General features: G+C 36.5%; 1 protein-coding gene across 1 annotated transcript in view; it reads left to right on the top strand.

Annotated features, from left to right (window-relative positions):
- The window catches only part of Potefam1 (POTE ankyrin domain family member 1), a 185,699-nt gene that overhangs the window by 114,627 nt on the left and 44,442 nt on the right, over positions 1-26,630 (top strand). The window contains 7 exon segments of the mRNA XM_039106462.2: positions 234-324; positions 6,767-6,834; positions 8,319-8,412; positions 13,259-13,287; positions 13,372-13,444; positions 16,409-16,464; positions 22,347-23,302. Of these exon segments, the coding sequence (XP_038962390.1) occupies positions 234-324; positions 6,767-6,834; positions 8,319-8,412; positions 13,259-13,287; positions 13,372-13,444; positions 16,409-16,464; positions 22,347-23,302 (1,367 nt within the window).

The following is a 26,630-nucleotide window of genomic DNA, read 5'->3' as shown; positions in this document are numbered from 1 at the left end:
ATTTTTATTGAGAAGAACATAGAGATATCAACAACAATGCACTGATCTCCTGGTTACTTTATATATTTCTGAATTTTAAAACATTTTATATTTCTGTGTTTGCTGAGTTTAAAAACATGTTCCTTTTGGTTTCAAGACTATTTGCTAATTTATAATAGAAAATTCATTTATGTTATAGTAAAGTCATTGGAAAATAAACTCATGGAATTTACTATTGATATTGACTTTGCCAGGATAGTGTTATGCATCTTCCACCCAGGCATATTCTTCATTCATCAGTGGGAATAAGTCCAACATTCTCAAATCCTCCGAATGCAGGAGAAGGTAAGACTTATATGCCATCAATAAATCATTTGAAATTTGTTTATTAAAATCAGCTGGACCAATATATTTTAATGGCCCAATAGTTGCTTATCAAATTTTTAGCAAGTGTTAAGATGTATCCAGTAGTAATTTATCATACAGCTTGTGAAAGTTCAGTACCATTTAGGATTGTGATTGTCAAAAAGAGAGTTGCATGAGAAGTATTGGTTATTTTATTTAATTACATTTCAAATGCTATCCTCCTTCCCAGTTTCCCCTCCACAAGCTTCCTATCCCCCTCTCCCTACACCTGCCCCTATGGGGGTGCTTCCTCACCTGCCACCAACTAACTCCCGCCTCATTGGCCTAGCATTCCCCTATCCTGGGTCATCAAGCCTCCACAGGACCAAGGGGCTCCCCTCCCAGTGATGCCAGGTAAGAAAATCCTCTGCTCCATATCCAGCTGGAGCCATAGGTACCCTGTGTACTCTTTGATTGGTGGTTTAGTCCCTGAGAGCTTTGGAGGTTCTGATTGGTTGATATTGTTGTTATTCTTATAAGGGTGCAAACCCCTTTAGCTCCTACAGTCCTTGCCCTAACTTCCCCAAGGGATCCCCGTGCTTAGTACAATGTTTGGATGGGTAAATCCGCCTCTGTATTGGTTTTGAGTTTTAAAATTAAATTTTGAATAGAAAATTAGAAGTGAAGAATAAAATTATAGTTACTGCCATTAAATACTATCATTTAATGAATAGATTATATTTTGAGCTTTCCAGTGAAAATTTGATTGATATAGTATTTGAAAATTCCCTGAATTCCAGTTTGTGTGTGTGTATACATATATATATATACATATATATATATATGTGTGTGTGTGTATATATATATGTTTGTGTATATATATGTGTGTATACATATATATATGTTTGTATATATATGTGTGTATATATACATATATATATGTTTGTGTATATATATGTGTGTGTGTATACATACATATATATATATGTTTGTGTATATATATATATATGTGTGTGTGTATACATATATATATATATATATATATATATATATATGCTTGTGTATATATTATATTCCAAGATGACTTCGGTCTGAGTTATTGTGACCATCATGGGAATAAAAGTCAACATGTGGATACCCTGTGGTGTGCCCATCTAAACACTATACTAAACTCAATTGTTAGACAGTGCTCTTCTTCCATGTTATTTGATTCTGTTAATCTGGTGATGTTCTATCAACCCCCTATATTATTTTTAATTTTTAAATTTTTATTTATCCTTTTTCTTTATACTCCAGATTTGATCCCCTTCCAGGTCCATCCCATATCCTACTCCGCACCCCCTGTCTCCATGAGGATGTCATCACCCCCATACCCCTCACTACACCAGAACTCTAAACACTCTGGGGCCCCCAGCCTAATGAGGGTTAGGTACCTCTTCTCTGTCTGAACCCAGATCCAGCAGTACTTGACTGTGTGTTTGTGTGAGTGTGAGTGTGTGTGTGTGTGTATGTGTGTGTGTCTATGTGTGTGTGTCTATGTGTGTGTGTGTGTGTATAGAATATTTTGGGTACATCCCAAGAGTATAGCTGCGTCCACAGGTAGTACTATGTCCAATTTTCTGAGGAACCTCCAGACCAATTTCCAGAGTGGTTGTACCAGCTTGCAATATCACACGTGGAGTTTTCCTCTTTCTCCACATCTTTGCCAACATGTGCTGTCATCTAAGTTTTTTATCTTAGCCACTCTGATTGGTATAACTTGGAATTTCAGGGTTGTTTGATTTGCATTTCTCTGATCATTAAGGACTTTGAACATTTTTCTTTAGTTGCTTCTCAGCCATTCGAGATTCCTCTGTTGTAAATTCATAGAATTAGAAGGGGCAATTTGCAATACCCAATATTTTGATTGAGTTGGGTTTTTTTGTTTATTTGTTTGTTTGCTTTTGGTGGTTAGCTTCTTGATATATATATATATATATGTATATATATATATATATACCCTCTATATATACATATATATATATACCCTCTAACAGGTATCGGTTAGTGAAGATTTTTTTCCCAATCTGTAGGTTTACGATTTGTTCTATTGACTATGTCTTTGTTTTACAGAAGCTTAATAGTCTCTTATGCTCCCATTTATCAATTCGTGATCTTAAAGCATGAACCAATGGAGTTGTTTAGGAAATTTCCACCTGTGCAAATGAGTGCAAGACTCTTATCCACTTTCTCTTCTATTAGATTGATTGTATCTTGTTTGATGTGGAGGACCTTGATCCACTTGGACTTAAGCTTTATATAAGGAGATATGAGTGCATTGATTTGCATTCTTCTACATGCTTACCACTAGTTGAAACAGCACCATTTGTTAAAAATGCTGTCATTTTCCCATTGGATGGTTTTAGCTCCTCCATCAAAGATCAAGTGACCATAGATGTGTGGGTTCATTTCTGGCATTTCAATTCTATTCCATTGATATACCTGCCTGTCTCTGTACCAATTCCTATCAGTTTTTAATCACTATTTCTCTATAATACAGTTTGAGATCAGGGATGGCGATTCCCCCAGAAGTTCTTTTACTGTTGGGGATAGTTTTCACTATGTTGGGTGTTTTGTTATTCAAAATGAATTTGCAAATTGTCCCTTCTAACTCTATGAAGAATTGAGTTGCAATTTTGATGGGGATTGTGTTGAATCTGTAGACTGCTTTTGGCAAGGTAGCCATTTTTACTATATTAACCCTGCCAATCCATGAGCATGGGAGTTCTTTCCATTTTCTGAGACCTTCAATTTCTTTCTTCAGAGACTTGAAATTCTTGTGATACAGATCTTTCACTTGCTTGGTTAGAGTCAGACCAAGTTATTTTATATTATTTGTGACTGTTGTTAAGGGAGCATTGCACTAATTTCTTTCTCAGCCTGTTTATCCTTTGAATAGAGGAAGGCTACTGATTTGTTTGAGTTAATTTTATATCAAATCACTTTGCTGAAGTTGTTTAACAGGTTTAGGAGTTCTCTGGTGGAATTTTGGGGGTCACATATCAATCATATCATCTGCAAATAGTGATATTTTGATTCTTCCTTTCCATTGTGTATTCCTTTGACCTCTTTTTGTGGTCTGATTATTCTGGCTAGGAGTTCAAGTACTATATTGAATAGATAGAAAGTGGGCAACCTTGTCTAGTTCCTGATTTTATTGGGATTGCTTGAAGTTTCTCCCCATTTAGTTTGATGTTAGCTACTGGTTTGCTGTATATTATTGCTTTTACTATGTTTAGGTATGGGCCTCGAATTCCTGATCTTTCCAAGTCTTTTATCATGAAGGGGTGTTGAATTTTGTCAAATGCTTTCCCAGCATCTAATGAGAAGATATGTAGGGGTTTTTTTTGCTTGTTTATTTGTTTATTTATATAGTGTATTATGTTAGTGGATTTACGTGTATTGAACCACTCTGCATCCCTGGGATGAAACCTACTTGATCATGGTGAATGATTGTTTTGATGTGTTCTTGGATTCGGTTTGCAAGAATTGTATTGAGTATTTTTGCATCGATATTCATGAGGAAAAATAGTTTGAAGTTCTCTTTCTTTGCAGGCTCTTTGTGTATAAGTTTAGGTATAAGTGTAATTGTGGTTTAAAAGAACAAATTGGGTACTGTTCCTTATGTTTCTATTTTGTGGAATATTTTGAACAGTATTGGCATTAGGTCTTATTTGAGGTCTGATGTAATTCTACATTAAACCCATCTGCTCTTGGGCTCTTTTTATTTTTGTTGGGAGATTATTAATGACTGCTTCTATTTCTTAAAGTTTCTTGGGACTGTTTAGATAGTTTATCTGATCTTGATTTAAGTTAATACCTGGTATCTGTCTAGAAAATTGTCCATTACATCCAGATTTTCCAGCTTTGTTGACTATAGACTAGTGGAGAAAGATTTCATAATTTTTTGAATAATCTAAGTTTTTGTTGATATGTCTCCCTTTTCAATTCTGATTTCTTTTTAGTATGGTGGTGAAGTCTCCCAGTATTATTGTGTGTTGTACAATGTATAATTTGAGCTTTATTAAAGTTTCTTTTATGACTGTAGGTGTCCTTGCATTTGGAACATAAATGTTCACAATTGAGCATTCATCTTGGTAGATTTTTTTCTTTGATGAATATGCAGTGTCCCTCCTTATCCTTTTTGATAACTTTTTGTTGCAAGTCGATTTTATTTGATATTAGAATGGCTACTGCAGCTTGTTTCTTGGAAATATTTGCTTGGAAAATTGTTTTCCAGCCTTTTACTCTGAAGTCTGACTGTCACTGAGGTGTTTCCTGTATACAGCAAAATGCTGGGTCCTATGTATGTATCCAGTCAGTCAGTCTATGTATTTTTATTGTGGAACTGAGTTCACTGATGTTAAAAGATAGCAAGAAATAGTGATTTTTTTCTATTATATTTGTTTTTAGAGGTGGAATTAAGTATGTGTGGTTATCTTCTTTTTTATTTGTTGAAAGAAGATTGATTTCTTGCTTTTTCTAGGTGTAGTCTCCCTTTTTGTGTTGTAGTTTTTTATCTATTATCCTTTGTAGGGCTGGATTTGTAGAAAGATATTGTGTAAATTTGTTTTGTCATGGAATATATTGGTGTCTCCATTTATGTTAATTGACAGTTTTGCTGGGTATAGTAGACTGTGCTGGCATTTGTGTTCCCTTAGCGTCTGTATTACATCTGCTCAGGATATTCTGGATTTCATAATCTCTGGTGAGAAGTCTGGTATAATTCTGATAGGTCTGCCTTTATATGTTACTTGTCCTTTTTTCCCTGCTTTCAATATTCTTTCTTTGTTTTGTGCATTTAGTATTTTAGTCAAAATAGTGATTATTTAGTCAAAGTTTTCTGATTGAGAATTTTTTTTAATCCAATCTATTTTGAGTTCTGTAGGCTTATTTCATGTTCATGAGCATCTCTTTCTCTACATTAGGGAAGTTTTCTTTTATAATTTTGTTGAAGGTATTTACTGGCCCTTTAGTTTAGAAACTTTGCTCTCTTCCATACCTATAATTCTTAGGTTTGTTCTTCTCATTTTGTCCTGGATTTGCTGGATGTTTTGAGTTATGACCATTTTGCATTTTTGCATTTTCTTTGACAATTGTTTCAATGTTTTTTATATTATCTTCTGCCCCTGAAATTCTCTCTTCTATCCTTGTATTCTGTCGGTGATGCTTGCATCTATGACTCCTGATCTCTTTTCTAGGTTTTCTATCTCCAGGGTTGTCTCTCTTTGTGATTTGTTTATTGTTTCTATTTCCATTTTTAGATCCTGGATGACTTTGTTCAATTCCTTCACTTGTTTTGTTGTGTTTTCTTGTAACTCTTTAGGGGCTTTTGTGTTTCCTCTTTAAGGGCTTCTACCTATTTACCTGTTTTCTCCTGTACTTCCTTAAGGGGTTATTTATTTCTTTCCTAAAGTTTTCTATTATCATCATGAGATGTGAGTTTCAATCCAAATATTGCTCTTCTAGTGAGTTGGGGCATCATTCCTCGCTTTAGTTGGAAAACTGGGTTTTGATGATGACCTGTAGTCTTAGTTTCTGTTGCTTAGGTTCTTTTTCTTTCTTTTTATTTTCCCCCTTTTTTTATTAAATTGGGCATTTCTTTTTTACATTTCAAATGTTATTCCCTTTTCTGGTTTCTGATCCATCAACCCTCTAAGCCCTCTCCCTCCCCTTCTAAATGGGTGTTCCCTGCCCCAGCCACCCCATTGCTGCCCCCCCACAACAATCCCCTACATTGGGGGGTCCAACCTTGGCAGGACCAAGAGCTTCCCCTTCCACTTGCTTTTTACCATCTGGTTATCTCTGATGTTTGTTGATCTTGCTGATTGTGACTAGAGCTTGTCCCTCTGTGGCCCTGTGAGTCTGTAGTCTTAGAACTGAGAGTACTCCTGGGAGAAGATCTCTCTCCAGGCATGTTTTGGGTCTGGAAGGCTGTGGGAGAGCCTTAGCTCTGGGCACAGACCAACAATGGATGATCCTGTCCCAGGCTGCTCCAGAGTTCCTGTGCTCTCTGTGCTCTTGGAGGCTCCCTCTTCAGATAGTTAGTGGACCAATAGTGGGCTCTCACCTGTGGGCTTAGGAGCTCCTGTAAGACCAGTTTTCTCTGGGCAGGTTTTGGGTCTGGAGTACTGAGACAGCCTTAGCTCTGGGTGTAGATAGAGACCAGAAGGCTTAGCATATGTTTATTTATGAATATGGAAGCTTTATGATATACTGAAGTTCTTTTTGGTTATCTGTGTTTTCTACTTCAGTATGTATGCAGGTAAAAATTAAATTAAATAAAACTGTAAATGCGAAAAAATCAAACAAAATTTCACTAAAAGTTTTCAATTTTTGTATGATTTAATGCTTTTATTCATATGTAAATTAATCTAAATAAATAATGATTTTTTTTCAACAGAAGATCTACAAATGAAATTGGAGGAAAATCAAAGAAAATTTGATGGCAATGAAAGCATTCAATTATCTGTATGTAAAAATTTAATTGTTAAATTTTAATTCCTATTATTTTCTTTTGTTAACAAGTGACATGCTATGCTTTAAATTTTAATTTAACTAATTTTAAATATAATTAGGAATCTTTAAACTTCTTAAAATTTAGTTTTTAATAGATCCACTGTTTTTTTTCTTCCATTTTTACATTTTATTTAGTTGTTCAATTGTAAAATTGTAAGATATAATTTGTTATGACTAGTATCTGAAAGCATAAACAAAGGTATACAAATATCATTATTATTGTATAACAAACAGTATCTTCAACTTACCTTTATTTTACTTAAGAGAACCAGAATAAATTAGAATACTACTAGCACCGATGTGAAAATTCATTAGAATGGATTAGATCTTTACCTAATTCAGATCTTGTATGTAGATATTTTGTATTATTAGAACTTTTATTTTACAGGCTATTGCAAACTATTATAATTATACTGTAGAAATAGACTGTTCTGTACTTGAGATTTCCCTGCAACCATTTTAATTTTGATACTAAATAAGATTTTGACCAACCATTGTTCTCAAATTTGTGACAAAAGTTACAGCTAGCTTTTCTTCTTGACTATTTTCAGTTACTGAAAAATCTGTTAAGTGACATGAAGTAAATACATATTACAGATGAGGTTGTTTGCTGTACTTTAATCATATAACCAAATTCTGAGTAAACATGTTTTCAGTGGTTCACACACAAAAAAAATATGTGGTAAAATTGGTGTATTTGTAGTGTGATATCAGTGAATACTACCAAATATATTTTAAAAAATGCCATGGTTGGGAAAATATATCACTAATAAGGGGAGAAGAATTTAAATGTAGCATTTTTACATGTTATAGAAAAAAATTAAGGCAACTCTACTAATTTTTGTTCTTATCATAAATCAAGAAGAAAATGTGCAAATGACCACCTGGCAAGATTCAAACACCCAATAAAATACCAAGGCCACTTGATATCAATCGGAGCCTTCAGGATTTTGGAGGAGAAAGGAGAGGGAAGAGAAGTGGAAGGGAGGGTGAGAGGGAGGGGCTGGGAGAGGAGAAAAGGAAGGGGAAGCTGCCACTGAGATAAATAACTTAATTAATTTAAAAAATCCAAGATACACAAACAAAAAATAAAAAAATAAGCTTAATACATCAATTTTAAAGAAAAACAAGATGCTACATCCTGAAGTTTGTTTTTGATATATTTGCATGAAAATAAACATACGGCTGATACTTTGGCTTTAAATATATCTTCTGTGTACAATATGAAGTTTGCCTTTCACTTATCAAATGAGTTTAACCATGCTTTTTATTTAGACAGCACATATTATATACTCTTCATATATTTTATAATAATATACTTGATTTTGACTATGAAATAATGGAATACTTGTTTTTAAAGAATGAGTTTAATTTGTTTTACTATATAGTAATTACAAAATCTTGATATAATTTTACTTTTATATTTGGTTTACCAGGATAATATGAAGCACCTTCAACCGAGGCGAATCCGTCATTTATTGATGGGGCTAATCCCAAGACCCATGAATATTCTAAATAGAAGAGGGAAAGGTAGTTGTATATTACCAATAAGTTATTTCAAAAACTACTTTTTCTTTTTAAAAATAAGGTGAACGATATATTCAATGAACTAAAAGCTTACTATCAAAACGTGGGAAGAAATAATGTATGTGATATGGCACTAAGGTAAATATTTTATAGTTTCAATGACATTTCAAGTTTATAATGTTGAGATATGAAATATATCTATATAATAAGGTATCATTTATATTAGAAATTTAATAAAGTAAATACTTAGAAAGAAGAGAGAAAAAAAGAATAAGAAAAGAGAGGATACTGGGAGGGCTTGGAAATAAATTTGACAGGTGTAAATAATGAAAATTGAAGATAGGGGTTGAAGAGATGGCTCAGCGGTTAAGAGCACTGACTGCTTTTACAGAGGTCCTGAATTCAAATCCCAGCAACCACATGGTGGCTCACAACCACCCGTAATGGGATCTCATGCCCTCTTATGGTGTGTTTAAAGAAAGCAAAATGTAATCATATGTAAAATAAATTAATCATTAAAATCAAAGAAAAGTTGAAAATAAAATAATATTTTTAGAAAAATAATTGATGGAAGCTAAAACTGTGTAATATATATAGATGTTTTAAAACACAATTATCAAAAGTAAATCTGAATTTTCCTTTTCTTTTTATATTTTCTTCTACTGGAGCCTAGCTAAGATCTTAAATAATGGTTTTGCACAGTTGCAGTTGTACTTATAGGCATAGGTGAACAAATTTCGTCAAGCTTCCACATAGCAATGTTATTTAAAATATGGCTACTTCAAAGGAAAGTGTTACATATGTCAAAGCAACCTAGTTGTACATGATTTCATAGTGTAGTTACAGAGAGATCCAGAAACATGAGAGAATTTGAAGTCAGAGAATTGAAAGACTTCAGTTTGTAGGACATAATAAGTAAGTGTGAGATCAAGGTTAGATTTTAAGGAAGTGATCAATAACAAGTAAAGGAGCTTATCTTAGTAAACAAATCTATTCAAACATTAATGAGTGGCCCTAGTGGAGGGTGATAACAATGCTCATGCCAACCTCTTATCTCTGGGATTTTTTTCCCCCATCTTTATTAAATTGGGTATTTCTTATTTACATTTCAAATGTTTTTAAGTTCTGTAAATTGTTGGGGGAGAGGATCCTTGCAGGTGTCATTGCTGGCAAGAAAAAAATTCTCAAAGAGGTGAAAATGAAAACCATTTAGGCTGACACTCCATCTTGCTCTCTTCCAAATTTATGGTGGTCTCACCAACAGGATTATTAGTCATTAGCTGAAGATGGATGACACCTGTAGATATAATAGCATATCTACAGGTTCCAATTTTTGGTACGGGAAAAGGATTCCAATTTTTGAGTAATGAAATGATATGGCAAACTAATGTATACTAATTTAAAAACAAAAATATTTGTAAAAGTTCTTCCTTGAATACTCAATTTTTTTTCTTTTTTTTTTCTTTATTAACTTGAGTATTTCTTATTTACATTCGATTGTTATTCCCTTTCCCGGTTTCCAGGCCAACATCCCCCTAACCCCTCCCCCCTTCTATATGGGTGTTCCCCTTCCCATCCCCCCCATTACCGCCCTCCCCCCAACAATCACGTTCACTGGGGGTTCAGTCTTGGCAGGACAAGGGCTTCCCCTTCCACTGGTGCTCTTACTAGGCTATTCATTGCTACCTATGAGGTTGGAGCCCAGGGTCAGTCCATGTATAGTCTTTGGGTAGTGGCTTAGTCCCTGGAAGCTCTGGTTGGTTGGCATTGTTGTTCATATGGGGTCTCAAGCCCCTTCCAGTCCTTTCTCTGATTCCTTCAACGGGGGTCCCATTCTCAGTTCAGTGGTTTGCTGCTGGCATTCACCTCTGTATTTGCTGTATTCCGGCTGTGTTTCTCAGGAAAGATCTACATCCGGCTCCTGTCGGTCTGCACTTCTTTGCTTCATCCATCTTGTCTAATTGGGTGGCTGTATATGTATGGGCCACATATGAGGCAGGCTCTGAATGGGTGTTCCTTCTGCCTCTGTTTTAATCTTTGCCTCCCTATTCCCTGCCATGGAACACGTAGGCATATAATTATCATACACAAATGTGAATACTTTATAAACTTCATAAACAAGTTCATTTATACAAATTTTGTGTACAATAAATTATACTTTCTCTCAAAATATTGACATCAGTTTTCAATTTCTAAATTATGGGCAAAAGTGACTTGATACATTATTGGAATTATTGGTTATAAACGTTTCATTAAAGAAATATGCTTTTACCTTTTTTTATTCATTGACAATCAAGCCAATTATAAGGATTTTGAGCTTTTAGGTGTGCTGTCAAGCTGCTGACATATGCTCACTCCTGTTTCTTTCTGCAGGCACTCAGAGCTATGAGTTTTCCTCTTAGCACAGCTTTCATTGTGTCCCATAAGTTTGGGTATGTTGTACCTTCATTTTCATTAAATTCTAAGAAGTCTTTAATTTCTTTCTTTATTTCTTCCTTGACCAGGTTATTGTTGAGTAGAGCATTGTTCAACTTCCACGTATATGTGGGCATTCTTCCCTTATTGTTATTGAAGACCAGTTTTAGGCTGTGATGGTGTGATAGCACGCATGGGATTATTTCTATCTTTCTGTACCTGTTGAGGCCCGTTTTTTGACCAATTATATGGTCAATTTTGGAGAAAGTACCATGAGGAGCTGAGAAGAATGTATATCCTTTTGCTTTAGGATAGAATGTTCTATAAATATCTGTTAAGTCCATTTGGTTCATGACTTCTCTTAGTCTGTCTATGTCTCTGTTTAATTTCTGTTTCCATGATCTGTCCATTGATGAGAGTGGGGTGTTGAAATCTCCCACTATTATTGTGTGAGGTGCAATGTGTGTTTTGAGCTTTAGTAAGGTTTCTTTTACGTATGTAGGTGCCCTTGTATTTGGGGCAAAGATATTTAGAATTGAGAGTTCGTCTTGGTGGATTTTTCCTTTGATGAATATGAAGTGTCCTTCCTTATCTTTTTTGATGACTTTTAGTTGAAAATTGATTTTACTTGATATTAGAATGGCTACTCGAGCTTGCTTCTTCCGACCATTTGCTTGGAAAGTTGATTTCTAGCCTTTTACTCTGAGGTAGTGTCTGTCTTTGTCTCTGAAGTGTGTTTCCTGTAGGCAGCAGAATGCAGATAGAGGGCTTATATCCAAAATATACAAAGAACTAAGAAGTTAGACTGCAGGAGACAAATAACCCTATTAAAAAATGGGGTTCAGAACTAAACAAAGTATTCACAGCTGAGGAATGCCAAATGGCTGAGAAACACCTAAAGAAATGTTCAACATCTTTAGTCAAAAGGGAAATGCAAATCAAAACAACCCTGAGATTTCACCTCACACCAGTGAGAATGGCTAAGATCAAAAACTCAGGTGACAACAAATGCTGGCGAGGATGTGGAGAAAGAGGAAGACTCCTCCATTGTTGGTGGGATTGCAGACTGGTAAAACCATTCTGGAAATCAGTCTGGAGGTTCCTCAGAAAATTGGACATTGAACTGCCTGAAGATCCAGCTATACCTCTCTTGGGCATATACCCAAAAGATGCCCCAACATATAAAAAAAGATACATGCTCCACTATGTTCATAGCAGCCTTATTTATAATAGCCAGAAGCTGGAAAGAACCCAGATGCCCTTCAACAGAGGAATGGATACAGAAAATGTGGTACATCTACACAATGGAATATTACTCAGCTATCAAACAATGCCTTTATGAAATTCATAGACAAATGGTTGGAACTGTAAAATATCATCCTCAGTGAGGTAACCCAATCACAGAAAAACACACATGGTATGCACTCATTAATAAGTGGCTTTTAGCCCAAATGCGTGAGTTACCCTAGATGCCTAGAACAAATTAAACTCAAGACGGATGATCAAAATGTGAATGCTTTACTCCCTCTTTAAAAGGGGAACAAGAATACTCTTAGCAGGGAATAGAGAGGCAAAGATTAAAACAGAGACTGAAGGAACACCCATTCAGAGCCTGCCCCACCTGTGGCCCATACATATACAACCACCCAATTAGACAAGATGGATGAAGCAAAGAAGTGCAGGCTGACAGGAACCGGATGTAGATCTTTCCTGAGAAACACAGCCAGAATACAACAAATACATAGGCGAATGCCAGCAGCAAACCACTGAACTGAGAATAGGACCCCCGTTGAAGGAATCAGAGAAAGAACTGGAAGAGCTTGAAGGGGCTCGAGACCCCATATGTACAACAATGCCAAACAACCAGAGCTTCCAGGGACTAAGCCACTACCTAAAGACTATACATGGACTGACCCTGGACTCTGACCCCATAGGTAGCAATGAATATCCTAGTAAGATCACCAGTAGAAGTGGAAGCCCTGGTCCTGCTAAGACTGAACCCCCAGTGAACTACATTGTTGGGGGAAGGGCGGCAATGGGGGGAGGATGGGGAGGGGAACACCCAAAAAGAAGGGGAGGTGGAGGTATTAGGGGGATGTTTGCCCGGAAACCGGGAAAGGGAATAACATTCGAAATGTAAATAATAAATGCTCAAGTTAATAAAAAAAAAATAAGGATTTTGAGTACAAAGCACTTTTCTCTTTATCAATTCATAGTTCAATTGGTATGCATTCCATTTTATTTCAGTTAGATTTCTCAGAATTATCAGTTTATTAAAGCTATATTCTCAAAAGCAAACTAGAATCATTATCCTCTCATCCAATTTTAAAATAACCATTTATATGTGAATTAAAATGAGTGGCTTTCATAATTTCTGTGTAGATATATATAAGTTATTTTATATTTAAATCACTATAATTTTTTTATACTCTAGGCTCTCACAAGAAATGTACTCCATGTAAGGTAAATATTTTTTCTCCATATTTTTCAACATATTTTATGGAATATGATTTAACAACCAAATGTTTTGTTTCAAATCTCATCTAGGATCCTATTGAAATAAAAGAGTTTGATCCAAACGCAAAATTGGAAAGACAGGAAATAAAAACATTCACATCAGGTAACTTTCCACAAAATTATTGTGGAAAGAGGAAATTTTTATTTAAAATTCTAATGATTATTTTTAATATACAGATTGTACCATTTTTACATCAGCATTGCAGTCTTAATTTTTATGATATGTTATTAATTTTTAATTTAATTTTTTTGTTTAATTTTTATGCTTCAAATTTTTCATTAATTTTATTTATTTCCTTTTTATCCTGATCACAGCTTCTCCCTCCTCCCTCCTCCAGTACCTCCTTTTCCTCCTGTTCTCTGAGGAGAAATTCAGAGGATATGGTGGAAAGGGAAGAGAACCATTTTAACATATCTAAAATGGAATAATTATTCTCATTTTTTACTAAATTTTCTTCCAAATGTGAAAAAAGGATTTTTCTTATATAACAAAAATGTGAGTTTGAGTGAAGTCTAAGGAAAGTATTGGCAATCTTATGAAAAATGATTTATAAATGAGTACATTTCTAGGTATTTTTACTTTTATATTTCTGTAACCAAATTTCAACCCCAAATACCTATATTTTTCTTCTCCTGATCTACTGGAGTTAGGAAAGTGTAAAATTTCCCACAGTATAAAAATACCATCTCACACATTTTTAATTTTGTATACATACTAGCGTAAAGACAAAGCACTTTAAGATCTCAGATATTTGAAGATAACTTTAGCAACAAAAGTAAGATCCCTTCATATTTGTCACTTTCTTTTTATTGAAAATAGATTCTTCAATAATACATTTTGATTAGAATTGCCCTATTCCAAATCTTCCCAGATGTCCCCACCTTTCCACATAGCCAAACCTACAAATTTTCTTGCTTTATATAATTAGAAAAGAAAGAGACAATTATAAAGTATAGAAAACAAAGGAAAAAATAGGATAGAACAAAACAAACCAACTTGAATAGGACAAAAGTAACAAATGAACAGAAAAACAAAGAACCAAGAGAAAATGGTACAAGAAACACATATAGATGTACAGATACGTTACAGCACACTAAAATTATGCAAACCACAAAAAACTCAAACCACAGCATACAAGCAGGAGGCTTGTAAAGTAAAAATAAAATTAAAAAAATCACACAAAGCATTAGGAGACAAACACAAAATGTGTTGGCCTAGCTTTAGGAGTTGTTTGTATATGAGTGAGAATTCATTGGAAAGAACTGATTTTATTTGTTAGTGGTTGTTCATTGAAGATAACTTCTGAGTTGGTAATAGTCCACTTTGTCTGCTGGGACCCCATCTGGTACAGACCCATTTAGGTCTGTGCATGCTGCTACAGACCTTCAGTTCGCGTGTGTAGGTCCTGCTCTTTTCAGGACAGTTTCCTTGTCCTGTTCCAGCTCCTCTTGCTCTTCTTTCTGCCTCTTCTTCCACATGGTTCCCTGAATGTATCCATTGAGTGTTACCAGGTCTCTCATTCTGCATGATTCTGACTGTGGTATCCTCTCTTTGTTCCCATCTACAGTAGGCTGAAACCTTTCTGATGATGGCTGAGTAAGAACTGATCTATGAGTATAGAAGAATGTTATTAGGAGTCACTTTAGTGTTACATTCCTTTTTATGTTTTGTTTTTCCTTAGGTTATATCCATTGCCTATCTAATTTTAGATTTGGTGCTATGAGAAAGGTATCATGGATGGGTTCAATCTCATGATGTTGGCCTTAAATCCAATTAGATTGATTGCTTACTCTCATAAGCTCCATGCCACTATTATGCTAACACATCTTCCATTGTGGTTTACACGATTTGTAGCTGGGGTAGTGTTTACATTTCTCCTTTGGTAGTGTGAAGAGTATCTTCCAGTACCATTGACACTAGTAATTACCTACATGCATTTTTTTAATGAATGTATTTAATAGATCATGAAATCAACTCTATGACAACAAATTACACTATATAACTGTAAAATATATGTACCAGTTTTTATGTTGACACTTTATGTAACTTTTTACTATATACCCTCTCCTGAATAAGGATCAAAATGTCATATGGAATGAATTATTCATTCATTAAAATGACTAAATTACTACTTTTTACTTACCCATTGTATTTCCCTTTTGTGTGAATTAACCTTCATTTCTTGGAGTTGCTAATTATATCTCATTGAATACTTCTTTTCCTGTTGCCGCTCATGCTTCACATAGTCCCATCTTCCTAAGAGTTCATATTTCAACTCAATCATTCCCTCTTGATATATCATTCCTAAAAACTTTCATGGTTTTAATCTTCAGCCCCTTACATTTATCAGGACCTCAATGATTACTGAGAATAAGAAATAGTAACTTAATTCAAAGATGACTGGAAATGTGGAATCTACCTATGCAGGAATAAAAGGAACAGACTTGTAAAGTAAATAAAGTTAAAGTTAAGGTGGTAAGCCTAATGATGAAAAATGAGAATAGTCATTCACTTCATTCAAAAGATATGCCTAAGATTCTATAAAAACAAATGAAGAAGAACTTCTCAAATTCAAATGGATCTTAAAAGAAGCAAAGACAGGGAACAAATGAATGAAACCTATGCATACCTAGAAAAACAGAATAACTATAATGTTTTCCATGTTCTTTAAATTTTTCTGTTTTAAAGTATTAAATAGTGTACATGTGAATTCATATGTATATATGACTTTATGTTTAATTTTATTTTTAAAATTAAAAATAAAAATATTAGCCCAATATATCTGGTGATTACAACTGTGACTAAATCTTTCAATTCTTTTTTCCTAAAACCAAGAAATATTTTGTGTGTTTCAAAGGAGTGTATTAAAGTTTTAGATAGTTGGAAATATCTCCTAAAATAATGTTAACTAAAGATAAATAAGCTGAGTTGAAATACTCAAATGGGGAAATAGAAAATAGGATTTCTTATTTCAGATTTAAAAATATTTAACTATCATTATAATCTATGATATTTTCTTTAATGTTGTTTGTGGGATAACTAAGGATGTTTATTTATTATGAACAGTGATGATAGAAGATGATCAAAACCTGCGTGATGGCAGCAAACATAAGCAGCCACTGGTATGTCAACAGTCAATTTGAAAGTCTTAACATAAACATGCTTTTCTTTCACCAAAAACAATGTGAAATAGAACTAATAGCATTATATTTTAAACTTCTCAATGGAAAAAAGGTTATAATTTCATACTTTATTATAAAAGTCATTAAATGATAAGTGTTTCCTTCTTAGCGGATCATAGTTACTGTCGAGGTACAATCAATAAACTTCAAGGTAGGTAACAGCTATGGATTCTGCTAGAATCTCTGCACATGTAAGGTCAGGGGTTCCTTCCATGGAGATGCAGAATCATGTGTCCATCAAACAAGGACAGTTTCAATAGAAAACTTTGTAAAAACCATGAAGTAAGAAGAGGTGCTTAAATATCATCATGCTTCATGGCCCTCATTTGTTTTTACTAAACCAAGGTTACTACTGGCATACCTTCTGCTGTACTCGCTTATCTCTACACAGATAAGAAAATAACAAGTTGTTTGCATTTTTTCTATAAAAACATTTGTTTTTTATTAAACTACTTTTTCTATTTACATTCCAAATGTTGCCTTCCTTCTCGACCCCCCTCCCAGAGTTCTTCATTCCAAACCCCTGCCCTTTGCCTCTGAGAGGGTGCTCCCTCATCTAACCACTTACCCACTGCCTTTACCTACCTACTCCCAACTCACCCCCAACACCCCACAGCATATCCTTTTCATGGAGCATCAAGTCTAGACAATACTAAGCTCATATCTTCCACTGAGGCCAGACAAGGCCATCCTCTGCTACATACATGCTGGAGGCTATGGACTAGCCCATGAATGTTCTTTGGTTGTTGGCCTAGCCTCTGGAAGTTCTGACGGGTCTGGGCTAGTTGGTACTATTGGTCTTTCGATGGGTTTGCAATCCTCTTTAGCTCCTTTAATCTGTCCCTCAACTTTTCCACAGGGGTCTCTGACCTCATTCCAATGATTAGCTTTAAGTATCTGCATCTGTCAAAGTCAGCTGCTGGTAGAACCTCTCAGAGGACAGCCAGGCTAGGCTTCATTCTGCAAGTATAACATAGCATCAGTAAAAGTGCCAGGGTTTGGTGCCTGCCCATGGTTGGATATCTAGTTGGGCCAATCACTAGATAACCTTTCCTTTAGTCTCTGCTCCTGCTCCATTTTTGACCCTGCATTTTTTTTAAGACAGGAACAATTCAGGGTCAAAAATTTTAAAAGTAGGTGGCTGGCTTTGTCCCTCCATTGGGAACCCTGTCTATATATTATTCCTTCAGGTTCCATCTCCCCACATTTGGGCATTTTGGCTAAGGTCATCCCCATTGAATCCTGAGAGCCTCTCATATCCAAGGTCTCTGGGACTTTAGACAGGTTCGCCCTGCCCACCCATGCCCCTCAGCTGCATATTTTCATTCCTACTCCTGGTCCTCTGAGTTTCTCCCCTACACCTGATCCTGTCCCCCTTTCCCTGCCTCCTCCCCTCTCTCACCCAGCCTCTGCCTCCAATTATTATATTCTGACTAGGACTGAGGCATACCCAGTTGGGCCATCCTTCTTGTTAAACTTCATATTGTCTGTTTTGTATCATGGTATTCTGTACTTTGTGGCTCATATTCACTTATCAGTAAGTACATACCATGTATGTATCATTGTATCTGGGTTACCTCACTCTGGGTGATATTTTCTAGTTCCATCCTTTGGAACCCCTTTGGCCTGCAAAGTTTTTAATAGCTGAATAGCATTCTATTATGCAAATGAACCACATTTTCTTTATTTACTCTTCAGTTTGAAGTATAGCTGCGTTGTTTCCAGGTTCTAGCTATCACAGCTAAACCTGCTATGAAGAGAGTGGAGCACATGTTCTTGTGGTAGGGTGGAGCATCTTTTGGATATATGCCCAGGAGAGCTATATTTGGGTCTTTGGGTAGAACTATTTCTTTTTTTTTACAGCAATTCTTTTTTTTAATATTTTATTTATTTATTATATATGAGTACACTGTAGCTGTCTTCAGACACACCAGAAGAGGGCATCAGATCCCATTATAGATGGCTGTGAGCCACCATGTGGTTGCTGGGATTTGAACTCAGGACCTCAGGAAGAGCAGTCGGTGCTCTTAACCACTGAGCCATCTCTCCAGCCCGGTAGAACTATTTCTAATTTTCAGAGGAAATGCTAGATTGATTTCCAGAGTGATTGTTCCAGTCTGCAATCCCCCCAGCAGTGGAGGAGTGTTCCTCTTTCTCTACATCCTGGAAAGCATGTGCTGTCACTTGAGTTTTTGATCGTAGCCATTCTGATTGGTGTGAGGTGGAATCCCAGGGTTGTTTTGATTTACATTTTTCTGATGACTAAGGATGTTGAATAATTCTTTAAGCCCTTCTCAGCCATTCAAGATTCTTCAATTGAGAATTCTTTGTTTAGCTCTGTACTGCATTTTGTAATTGGGTTATTGAGTTTTCTGGAGTCCTACTTCTTGAATTCTTTCTATATTTTGAACATTAGCTCATTATCTGATGTAGTATTACTGAAGATCTTTCGATCTGTAAATTGCCATTGTCTTATTGACAGTGTCCTTTCCCTTACAGAAGCTTTTCAGTTTCATGAGATCTCATTTGTCAATTGTTGATCTTAGAATCTGGGCCATGGTACTTTGTTTGGTAAAATTTTCCATGTGCCCATATGTTCGTGGCTCTTTCCCACTTTCTCTTCTATTAGATTTAGTGTATCTGGTTTTATGTGGAGGTTCTTGATCCATTTGGACTTGAGCTTTGTACAAGGTGATAATTATGGATCAACTTGAATTCTTCTACTGCAGACAGCCAGTTAGACCGGCACAATTTGTTAAATAATGCTTTTTTTTCATTTTTCTCTTTTTCTCCACTGTATAGTTTTGGCTTCTTTGTCAAAGATCAAATATTAACTTAGACAACTTTTATGCTGTTTTCCAGTTGGCAAGCTGGTTTTATTTAAGAAATCCAGTGAGAATATTATGGGTCAAAAGAAATGATGGAGGAAGGGCATAAAGTATATTTATGTTTGAGAATTGTAAGAAATATCCCCAGCCAATCAAGTCCATTTGATGTTGTTTTATCACTTTCATTTTGTTTTACTCAAAATATTATCATGTATAGTTGTAACATGATTTACCATATTTTTAAGACAAGAGTTTATAATTCTATACACTTCTATTTCTATCCCTAAATCTAAATCAGCCATTTCTTTTATATGGTTTTATTTGTAAATTCTGGTACATACTGTTTCATCACATTAGCACATTAAAATTTTGGCTAAAATTTTGAGATAACACTCCAAAATACAAGGCTAAATTGTGATCTATATACAGCTAAGGATAGTAAAAATAATCCAGAAACATTCTTTTTTTTATTAACTTGAGTATTTCTTATATATATTTCGAGTGTTATTCCCTTTCCCGGTTTCCGGGCAAACATCCCCCTACCCCTCCCCTTCCTTATGGGTATTCCCCTCCCCATCCTCCCCCCATTGCCGCCCTCCCCTCAACAGTCTAGTTCACTGGGGGTTCAGTCTTAGCAGGACCCAGGGCTTCCCCTTCCACTGGTGCTCTTACTAGGATATTCATTGCTACCTATGAGGTCAGAGTCCAGGGTCAGTCCATGTATAGTCTTTAGGTAGTGGCTTAGTCCCTGGAAGCTCTGGTTGCTTGGCATTGTTGTTCATAAGGGGTCTCGAGACCCTTCAAGCTCTTCCAGTTCTTTCTCTGATTCCTTCAACGGGGGTCCTATTCTCAGTTCAGTGGTTTGCTGCTGGCATTTGCCTATGTATTTGCTGTATTCTGGCTGTGTTTCTCAGGAAAGATCTACATCCGGTTCCTGTCAGCCTGCACTTCTTTGATTCATCCATCTTGTCTAATTGGATGGCTATATATGTATGGGCCACAGGTGGGGCAGGCTCTGAATGGGTGTTCCTTCTGTGTCTGTTTTAATCTTTGCCTCTCTATTCCCTGCCAAGGGTATTCTTGTTACCCTTTTAAAGAAGGAGTGAAGCATTCACATTTTGATCATCCGTCTTGAGTTTCATTTGTTCTAGGCATCTAGGGTAATTCAAGCATTTGGGCTAATAGCCACTTATTAATGAGTGCATACCATGAGTGTTTTTCTGTGATTGGGTTACCTCACTCAGGATGATATTTTCCAGTTCCAAACATTTGCCTACGAATTTCATAAAGTCATTGTTTTTGATAGCTGAGTAATATTCCATTGTGTAGATGTACCACATTTTCTGTATCAATTCCTCTGTTGAAGGGCATCTGGGTTCTTTCCAGCTTATGGCTATTATAAATAAGGCTGCGATGAACATAGTGGAGCATGTGTCTTTTTTATATGTTGGGGCATCTTTTGGGTATATGCCCAAGAGAGGTATAGCTGGATCCTCAGGCAGTTCAATGTCCAATTTTCTGAGGAACCTCCAGACTGATTTCCAGAATGGTTTTACCAGTCTGCAATCCCACCAACAATGGAGGAGTGTTCGTCTTTCTCCACATCCTCGCCACCTGAGTTTTTGATCTTAGCCATTCTCACTGGTGTGAGGTGAAATCTCAGAGTTGTTTTGATTTGCATTTCCCTTATGACTAAAGATGTTGAACATTTCTTTAGGTGTTTCTCAGCCATTCGGCATTCCTCAGCTGTGAATTGTTTGTTTAGCTCTGAACCCCATTTTTTAATAGGGTTATTTGTCTCCCTGCGGTCTAACTTCTTAGTTCTTTGTATATGTTGGATATAAGGCCTCTGTCTGTTGTAGGATTGGTAAAGATCTTTTCCCAATCTTTTGGTTGCCGTTTTGTCCTAACCACAGTGTCCTTTGCCTTACAGAAGATTTGCAGTTTTATGAGATCCCATTTGTCGATTCTTGATCTTAGAGCATAAGCCATTGGTGTTTTGTTCAGGAAATTTTTTCCAGTGCCCCTGTGTTCGAGATGCTGCCCTAGTTTTTCTTCTATTAGTTTGAGTGTATCTGGTTTGATGTGGAGGTCCTTGATCCACTTGGACTTAAGCTTTTTACAGGGTGATAAGCATGGATCGATCTGCATTCTTCTACATGTTGACCTCCAGTTGAACCAGCACCATTTGCTGAAAATGCTATCTTTTTTCCATTTGATGGTTTTGGCTCCTTTGTCAAAAATCAAGTGCCCAGTAGAATTGGGTTCAGCTCCCCATCTTTCCAAACAAAAGAAAAAAAATCAAATGGCTTTGTCAGATGCACTGTTTAATTAAAGTCGATAACTTGGTGAATTTTGTAGATGGATTCTGAAGCTAACATAGGTGATAAGATTGCTTCCTAGTTATCAGATGTTATAGTGAACAAGTGTGAAATTTGAAAATTATCATAATTTCCAAATTATCATACTGAGACCTCTTAAGTGTCAATCTGTTCAATATGTTGGGGCATACTTTATTTCTTTGAGCATCTTTGGGTTTTTGTTACCATGAGATCCAAGTGAAAAATTAAGGATCATAAAAGGCTCTGTGGAAGAAATATAATACAGAGCTAGGAGACCTTCCTTTGTTGTAGAAGAATCAAATGTCACAACTGTAAATGTAGCTTTTAATGTTAAACATCTCTAGCACAGTTTATCTTCTATATCAGTTATACAGGAGTTAGAAATATTAGTCGGCAAAGCACACATGGAGTTTCCCATCCCATGTAAGGGAAAGCTCAAAAGGAGCTGCGTCCTATGTAGCAATTAAAAATAAAATATTTTCACTCAGAAATAAATGAAACACAATCCCCCAAACTTTCCATTACCTCTTTTGGGAAACTGAGCACCAAAATGTTTTATGAAGCAAATTCATATAATTCAAGTCAACTCATAAAGACTATTGGGAGGGGCTCTTTATAATGAAAAAGAAATGGTATTCAACTCTCATTAAAGGTTGAAGCAACGAGGAAGAAAGATAAAAGCAATGGAACAGAAGATGCGACTCAATCCTCTGGCTCTTCATTAGCTACTACGGCTCATGCTATCTCTACTGCTTCCGTCGTTGCTGCTATTGTTGCAGCAACCGTTGTTGCTGAAGCTGCTCCAGCTGCTGCAGTTGCTGCTGCCTCTGCTGCCGTAGCTGCAGTTGTTGCTGCCACTGCTCCTGCTGCTGCTGCAGTTGCTTCTGCCACTGTAGCTGTTGATGCTCTTGCTGATGTTGCTCCTGAGGCTGCACTTGACAGTTCTGCTGTACCTGTTGCTGCTGCGACTGCTGCCGTTGCTGCTGCTGTTCCTGCTGCGGCTGTGGCCAGTGCCCCAGATGGGGCCCCTGCTGTGGTTTCTGCTGCTGCCGCTGCGGCTGCTGCCGCTGTTGCAGTGACTTCGGTGGCTGCTGCTTCTCTCACTGCTGTTTCTGCTGCTTCTGTTGCTGCGGTGGTTGCTGTTGCTGTCACTGCAGCAGCTGGTTCCGATGCTCCCACTGTTGCTCCTGCTACTGCTGCTGTTGCTGCTGTTGCTGCTGCTACTGGTCCTGCAGCTGCTGCTGCTCTTGTGGCTTCTGTTGCTGCTACTGCTGTCACACCTTGTGTTCCTCCTGCTGCTCCATCGTCAGCTGCAGCCCCTTCTACTGTTGCTGCTGCTACTGCTGCTGCTTCTGCGGTTGTTACTTATGCTGCTGCTTCACCTGCTGTAGCTGCTGCAGCAGCAGCAGCTGTTGCTATCGCTGTTTCTGTTCCTACAGGTGCTACTGCTGCTGTTGCAGCTGTAGCATCTTCCGATACTCCCACTGCTGTACCCGCTGCTGCTGCTGCAGCTGCTGCTACTATAAAACGAAGACCCAGCCCACAAAGAAAGTATGTGAAGGAGAGGAGGCAGCAATCCCCTGTTGAGGAAGCAGAGGAGCAAGATGGGTAAGACCAGGAAGATTTGATACTAGATATTGGTTCTGCCCTTTAAATAAGTCCTAATTTGTAAGAATTTGCATATCTTAATATATGGTTTATCTGGGAATAATCTTGAATGGATAGCCAAAAGTCAACCAACCAACCACCATAGCAAAATATCTAAACATAAATAATAACATTAGGTACCATTGTTTCCAATTAACATTGATGTATTTTGTTCAGAAGATAACTAGAGCTGTCAAATTTAAGGAAAATTTATTTAGAAACTATTGGGTATATCAATTCTGTGTCATGATCTAGTAGCAGTGATAAACCCTTTCAAAAATATCACTTTTTAGTTCTAACGATTTCACTTTTGGGAATGGGTTATTTTATAATAGAAAAACACATACATACTGAAAATATATATTATAATGTCAGGTTTAGTAGAAAAGTTGACACATGTGATGCATATTAAACTTAGTTCAAGAATATTTGGTAAACTTATTTTAATTGTATATATAGGCATATGCACATGAAACAAGGATAATTATTTAAGCATAATCAAGTCATAGAGTTGTACTTAAAAAAATCATCAGTTAGAAACTAAATTACCATATCCATATAAAAATGTAGTACATGAATATTTAAAGATGAGTTTCAATATATAGTGGCCTCATTATTTCACAATGAAAATATGCTAGAAACCTCCACTTTGATAGTGTGTTTCAAGCATATTTTGTTCTACTTCTACAACATCTGGAGAATTGCAAAAGGAAGTTGTTTTCTACAATGAAATTCTATTTCCTAATTAACAGCACTATTAGATTTTAGATCCATCTGTTTCTTCCCATTGATTGTGAGTTGTGTTGATAATGGAAACCCGAAATTATGTTTGGTGTTGCTTTAAAGGATTGTATCCAGGGAAAATGATACATCCATAAACGCTTCTGTTGAACATTCTCTGTTGATATTCAGTGCTGGTTTGTGCCTTGAAGTTTACTATCAGTTATCAGAGTGTTGTGCCCATTTTCTTTGTTTTCTTTCAAGTGGGCAGATCGATGTTTATCCTTTTTACTCTTGATCCACAAGTTCCTTTACCAGTAAGGCCTATGTGTTGGAGTTCTCGAATAATTGGATATATTTTTGTTAATGCACTAAGCCAATCTTCCTATCTTTACTAGCATTCGAGACTTGTTATTTTGGATCATTAGGGTTACTACTGAAGATGTTTACTAATGACCGCAATCTCATTGCGGTCAACTTCTGGTGTGTTGCATTATTATTGATTTCCTTTGTTGTCTTCAGTTAGAAACAGGAGCTATGCTGATTTCTCTTATTGGACATGATAGATTTGTTCCCAACTGTTTATTCATATATTGCTCCCATGAAATTTATTCTTTCCTGTGTTGCATAATTGGTAATCTTTCTTTCCTCCATGTAGAGTATTTATTTAACTATCTTCTGCTGTGTTGGCCTAAGGAACTTTGTGTGTTTGTCTTGAAATAACCTACAAAGCCTACTTGATCATGATGGATGATCATTTTGATGGGTTCTTGAATTTGGTTTGTGAGAATTACATTGAGTATTTTTGCATCAATATGCATAATGGAAATTGGTCTGAAGTTCTCTTTCTTTGTTGGATATTTCTGTGATTTAGGTATAAGCATAACTGTAGCTTCATAGAAGGAATTGGGTCATCCTCCTGTTTCTATTTTGTGGAATAATTTGGAAAGCATTGGTATGAGGTCTTCTGTGAAAGTCCGATAGAATTCTGCACTAAACCCATCTGGTCTTTTTTTTGGGGGGGGGAGACTTTTAATAACTGCTTCTACTTCTTTAGGAGTTATGGGACTGTTTAGATGGTTTATCTGATCCTGATTTAAATTTGGTTCCTGGTATCTATCTAGAAAATGGTACACTTCATTCAGATTTTCCAGTTTTGTTGAACATAGGCTTTTGTAGTATGATCTGATGATTTTTTTCCATTTCTTCAGATTCTGTTGCTATGTCTCCCTTTTTACTTTTCTCTATATTTTTATTTACATTTCAAAATTTATTCCCTTTCCCTGTTTCCCATCCTTAAGCTTCCTATCCCATCCCCTTTCCTTTCTTCTAAAATAGTGTTACCCTTTCTCAAACAACCCTGTTTCTACTTCCCCACCCTGACATTCCCCTATACTGGAGGTTCCAGCCTTGACAGGAGCAAGGGTGTCTCCTCCATTGGTGCCCAACATGGACATCCTCTGCAACATATGCAGTTGCAGTCATGGATCTGTCCAGGTGTGTTCTTTGGGTGATTGTTTAGTCCCTGGGAGCTCTGGTTGGTTGGTATTGTTCTTATGGGGTTGCAAATCCCTTCAGCTCCTTCAATCCTTTCTCTAATTCCTCCAACAGGTACCCTGTTCTCAGCTCAATTGTTTGCTTCTAGCATTTGCTTCTGTATTTGTCACACTCTGCCTCTCAGGAGACAGCTATATTGGACTCCTGCCAGCATGTACTTCATACTTCTTCGCTTTATCTAGCTTTGATGGCTGTGTGTGTGTGTGTGTGTGTGTGTGTGTGTGTGTGTGTGTGTGTGTGTGCACGTGTATGCTGCATATGGCTGGATCACCAGGTGGGGCAGACTCTGAATGGCCATTCATTCCTTCAGTCTCTACTCCAAACTTTGTTTGCATATCCTCTCCTATGAATATTTTTGTTCCCCCTTTTAAGAAGGACTGAGGAAAGCACACTTTGGTTGTCCTTCTTATTGAGCTTCATGTGGTCTGTGGATTGTCTCTTGGGTAATTCAAGCTTTAGGGCTACTATCCACTGATCAGTGAGTACATACCATGTGTTTTGTGATTGGGTTACCTCACTCAGGATGATATTTTCTAGTTCCATCCATTTGCCCATGAATTTCATGATGTCATTGTTTTTGACAGCTGAGTATACTCCATTGTATAGATGCACTTTGTTTTTGTTTTTTTTTATCCATTCCTCTTTTGTAGGATATCTGGTTTCTTTTCAGCTTCCTGGTTATTATAAATAAGGTTGCTATGATCATAGTGAAGCATGTATCCTTTTTATAGTTTGGAACATCTTTTGCATATAAGCCCATGAATGGCATAGCTGGGCCCTCAGATAGTACGATGTCCAAATTTCTGAGGAACCGCCAGACTGATTTCTAGACTGATTGTACCAGCCAGCAATCCCACAAAAAATAGAGGAGTCCTTCTTTTTCCACATCCTCAGCAGTGTCTGCTTTTCACCTGAGTTTTTGATCTTAACAATTCTAATTAGAATTTCTCTGATGACTAAGGATGTTGAATATTTCTTTAGGTGCTTCACAGCCACTTTCATACTCTTCAGT

The sequence above is a fragment of the Rattus norvegicus genome, chromosome 3 (assembly GCF_036323735.1).
Source record: "Rattus norvegicus strain BN/NHsdMcwi chromosome 3, GRCr8, whole genome shotgun sequence".
Classification (NCBI taxonomy): Eukaryota; Metazoa; Chordata; class Mammalia; order Rodentia; family Muridae; genus Rattus; species Rattus norvegicus.
This window is presented reverse-complemented; position numbering and strand designations above follow the sequence as displayed.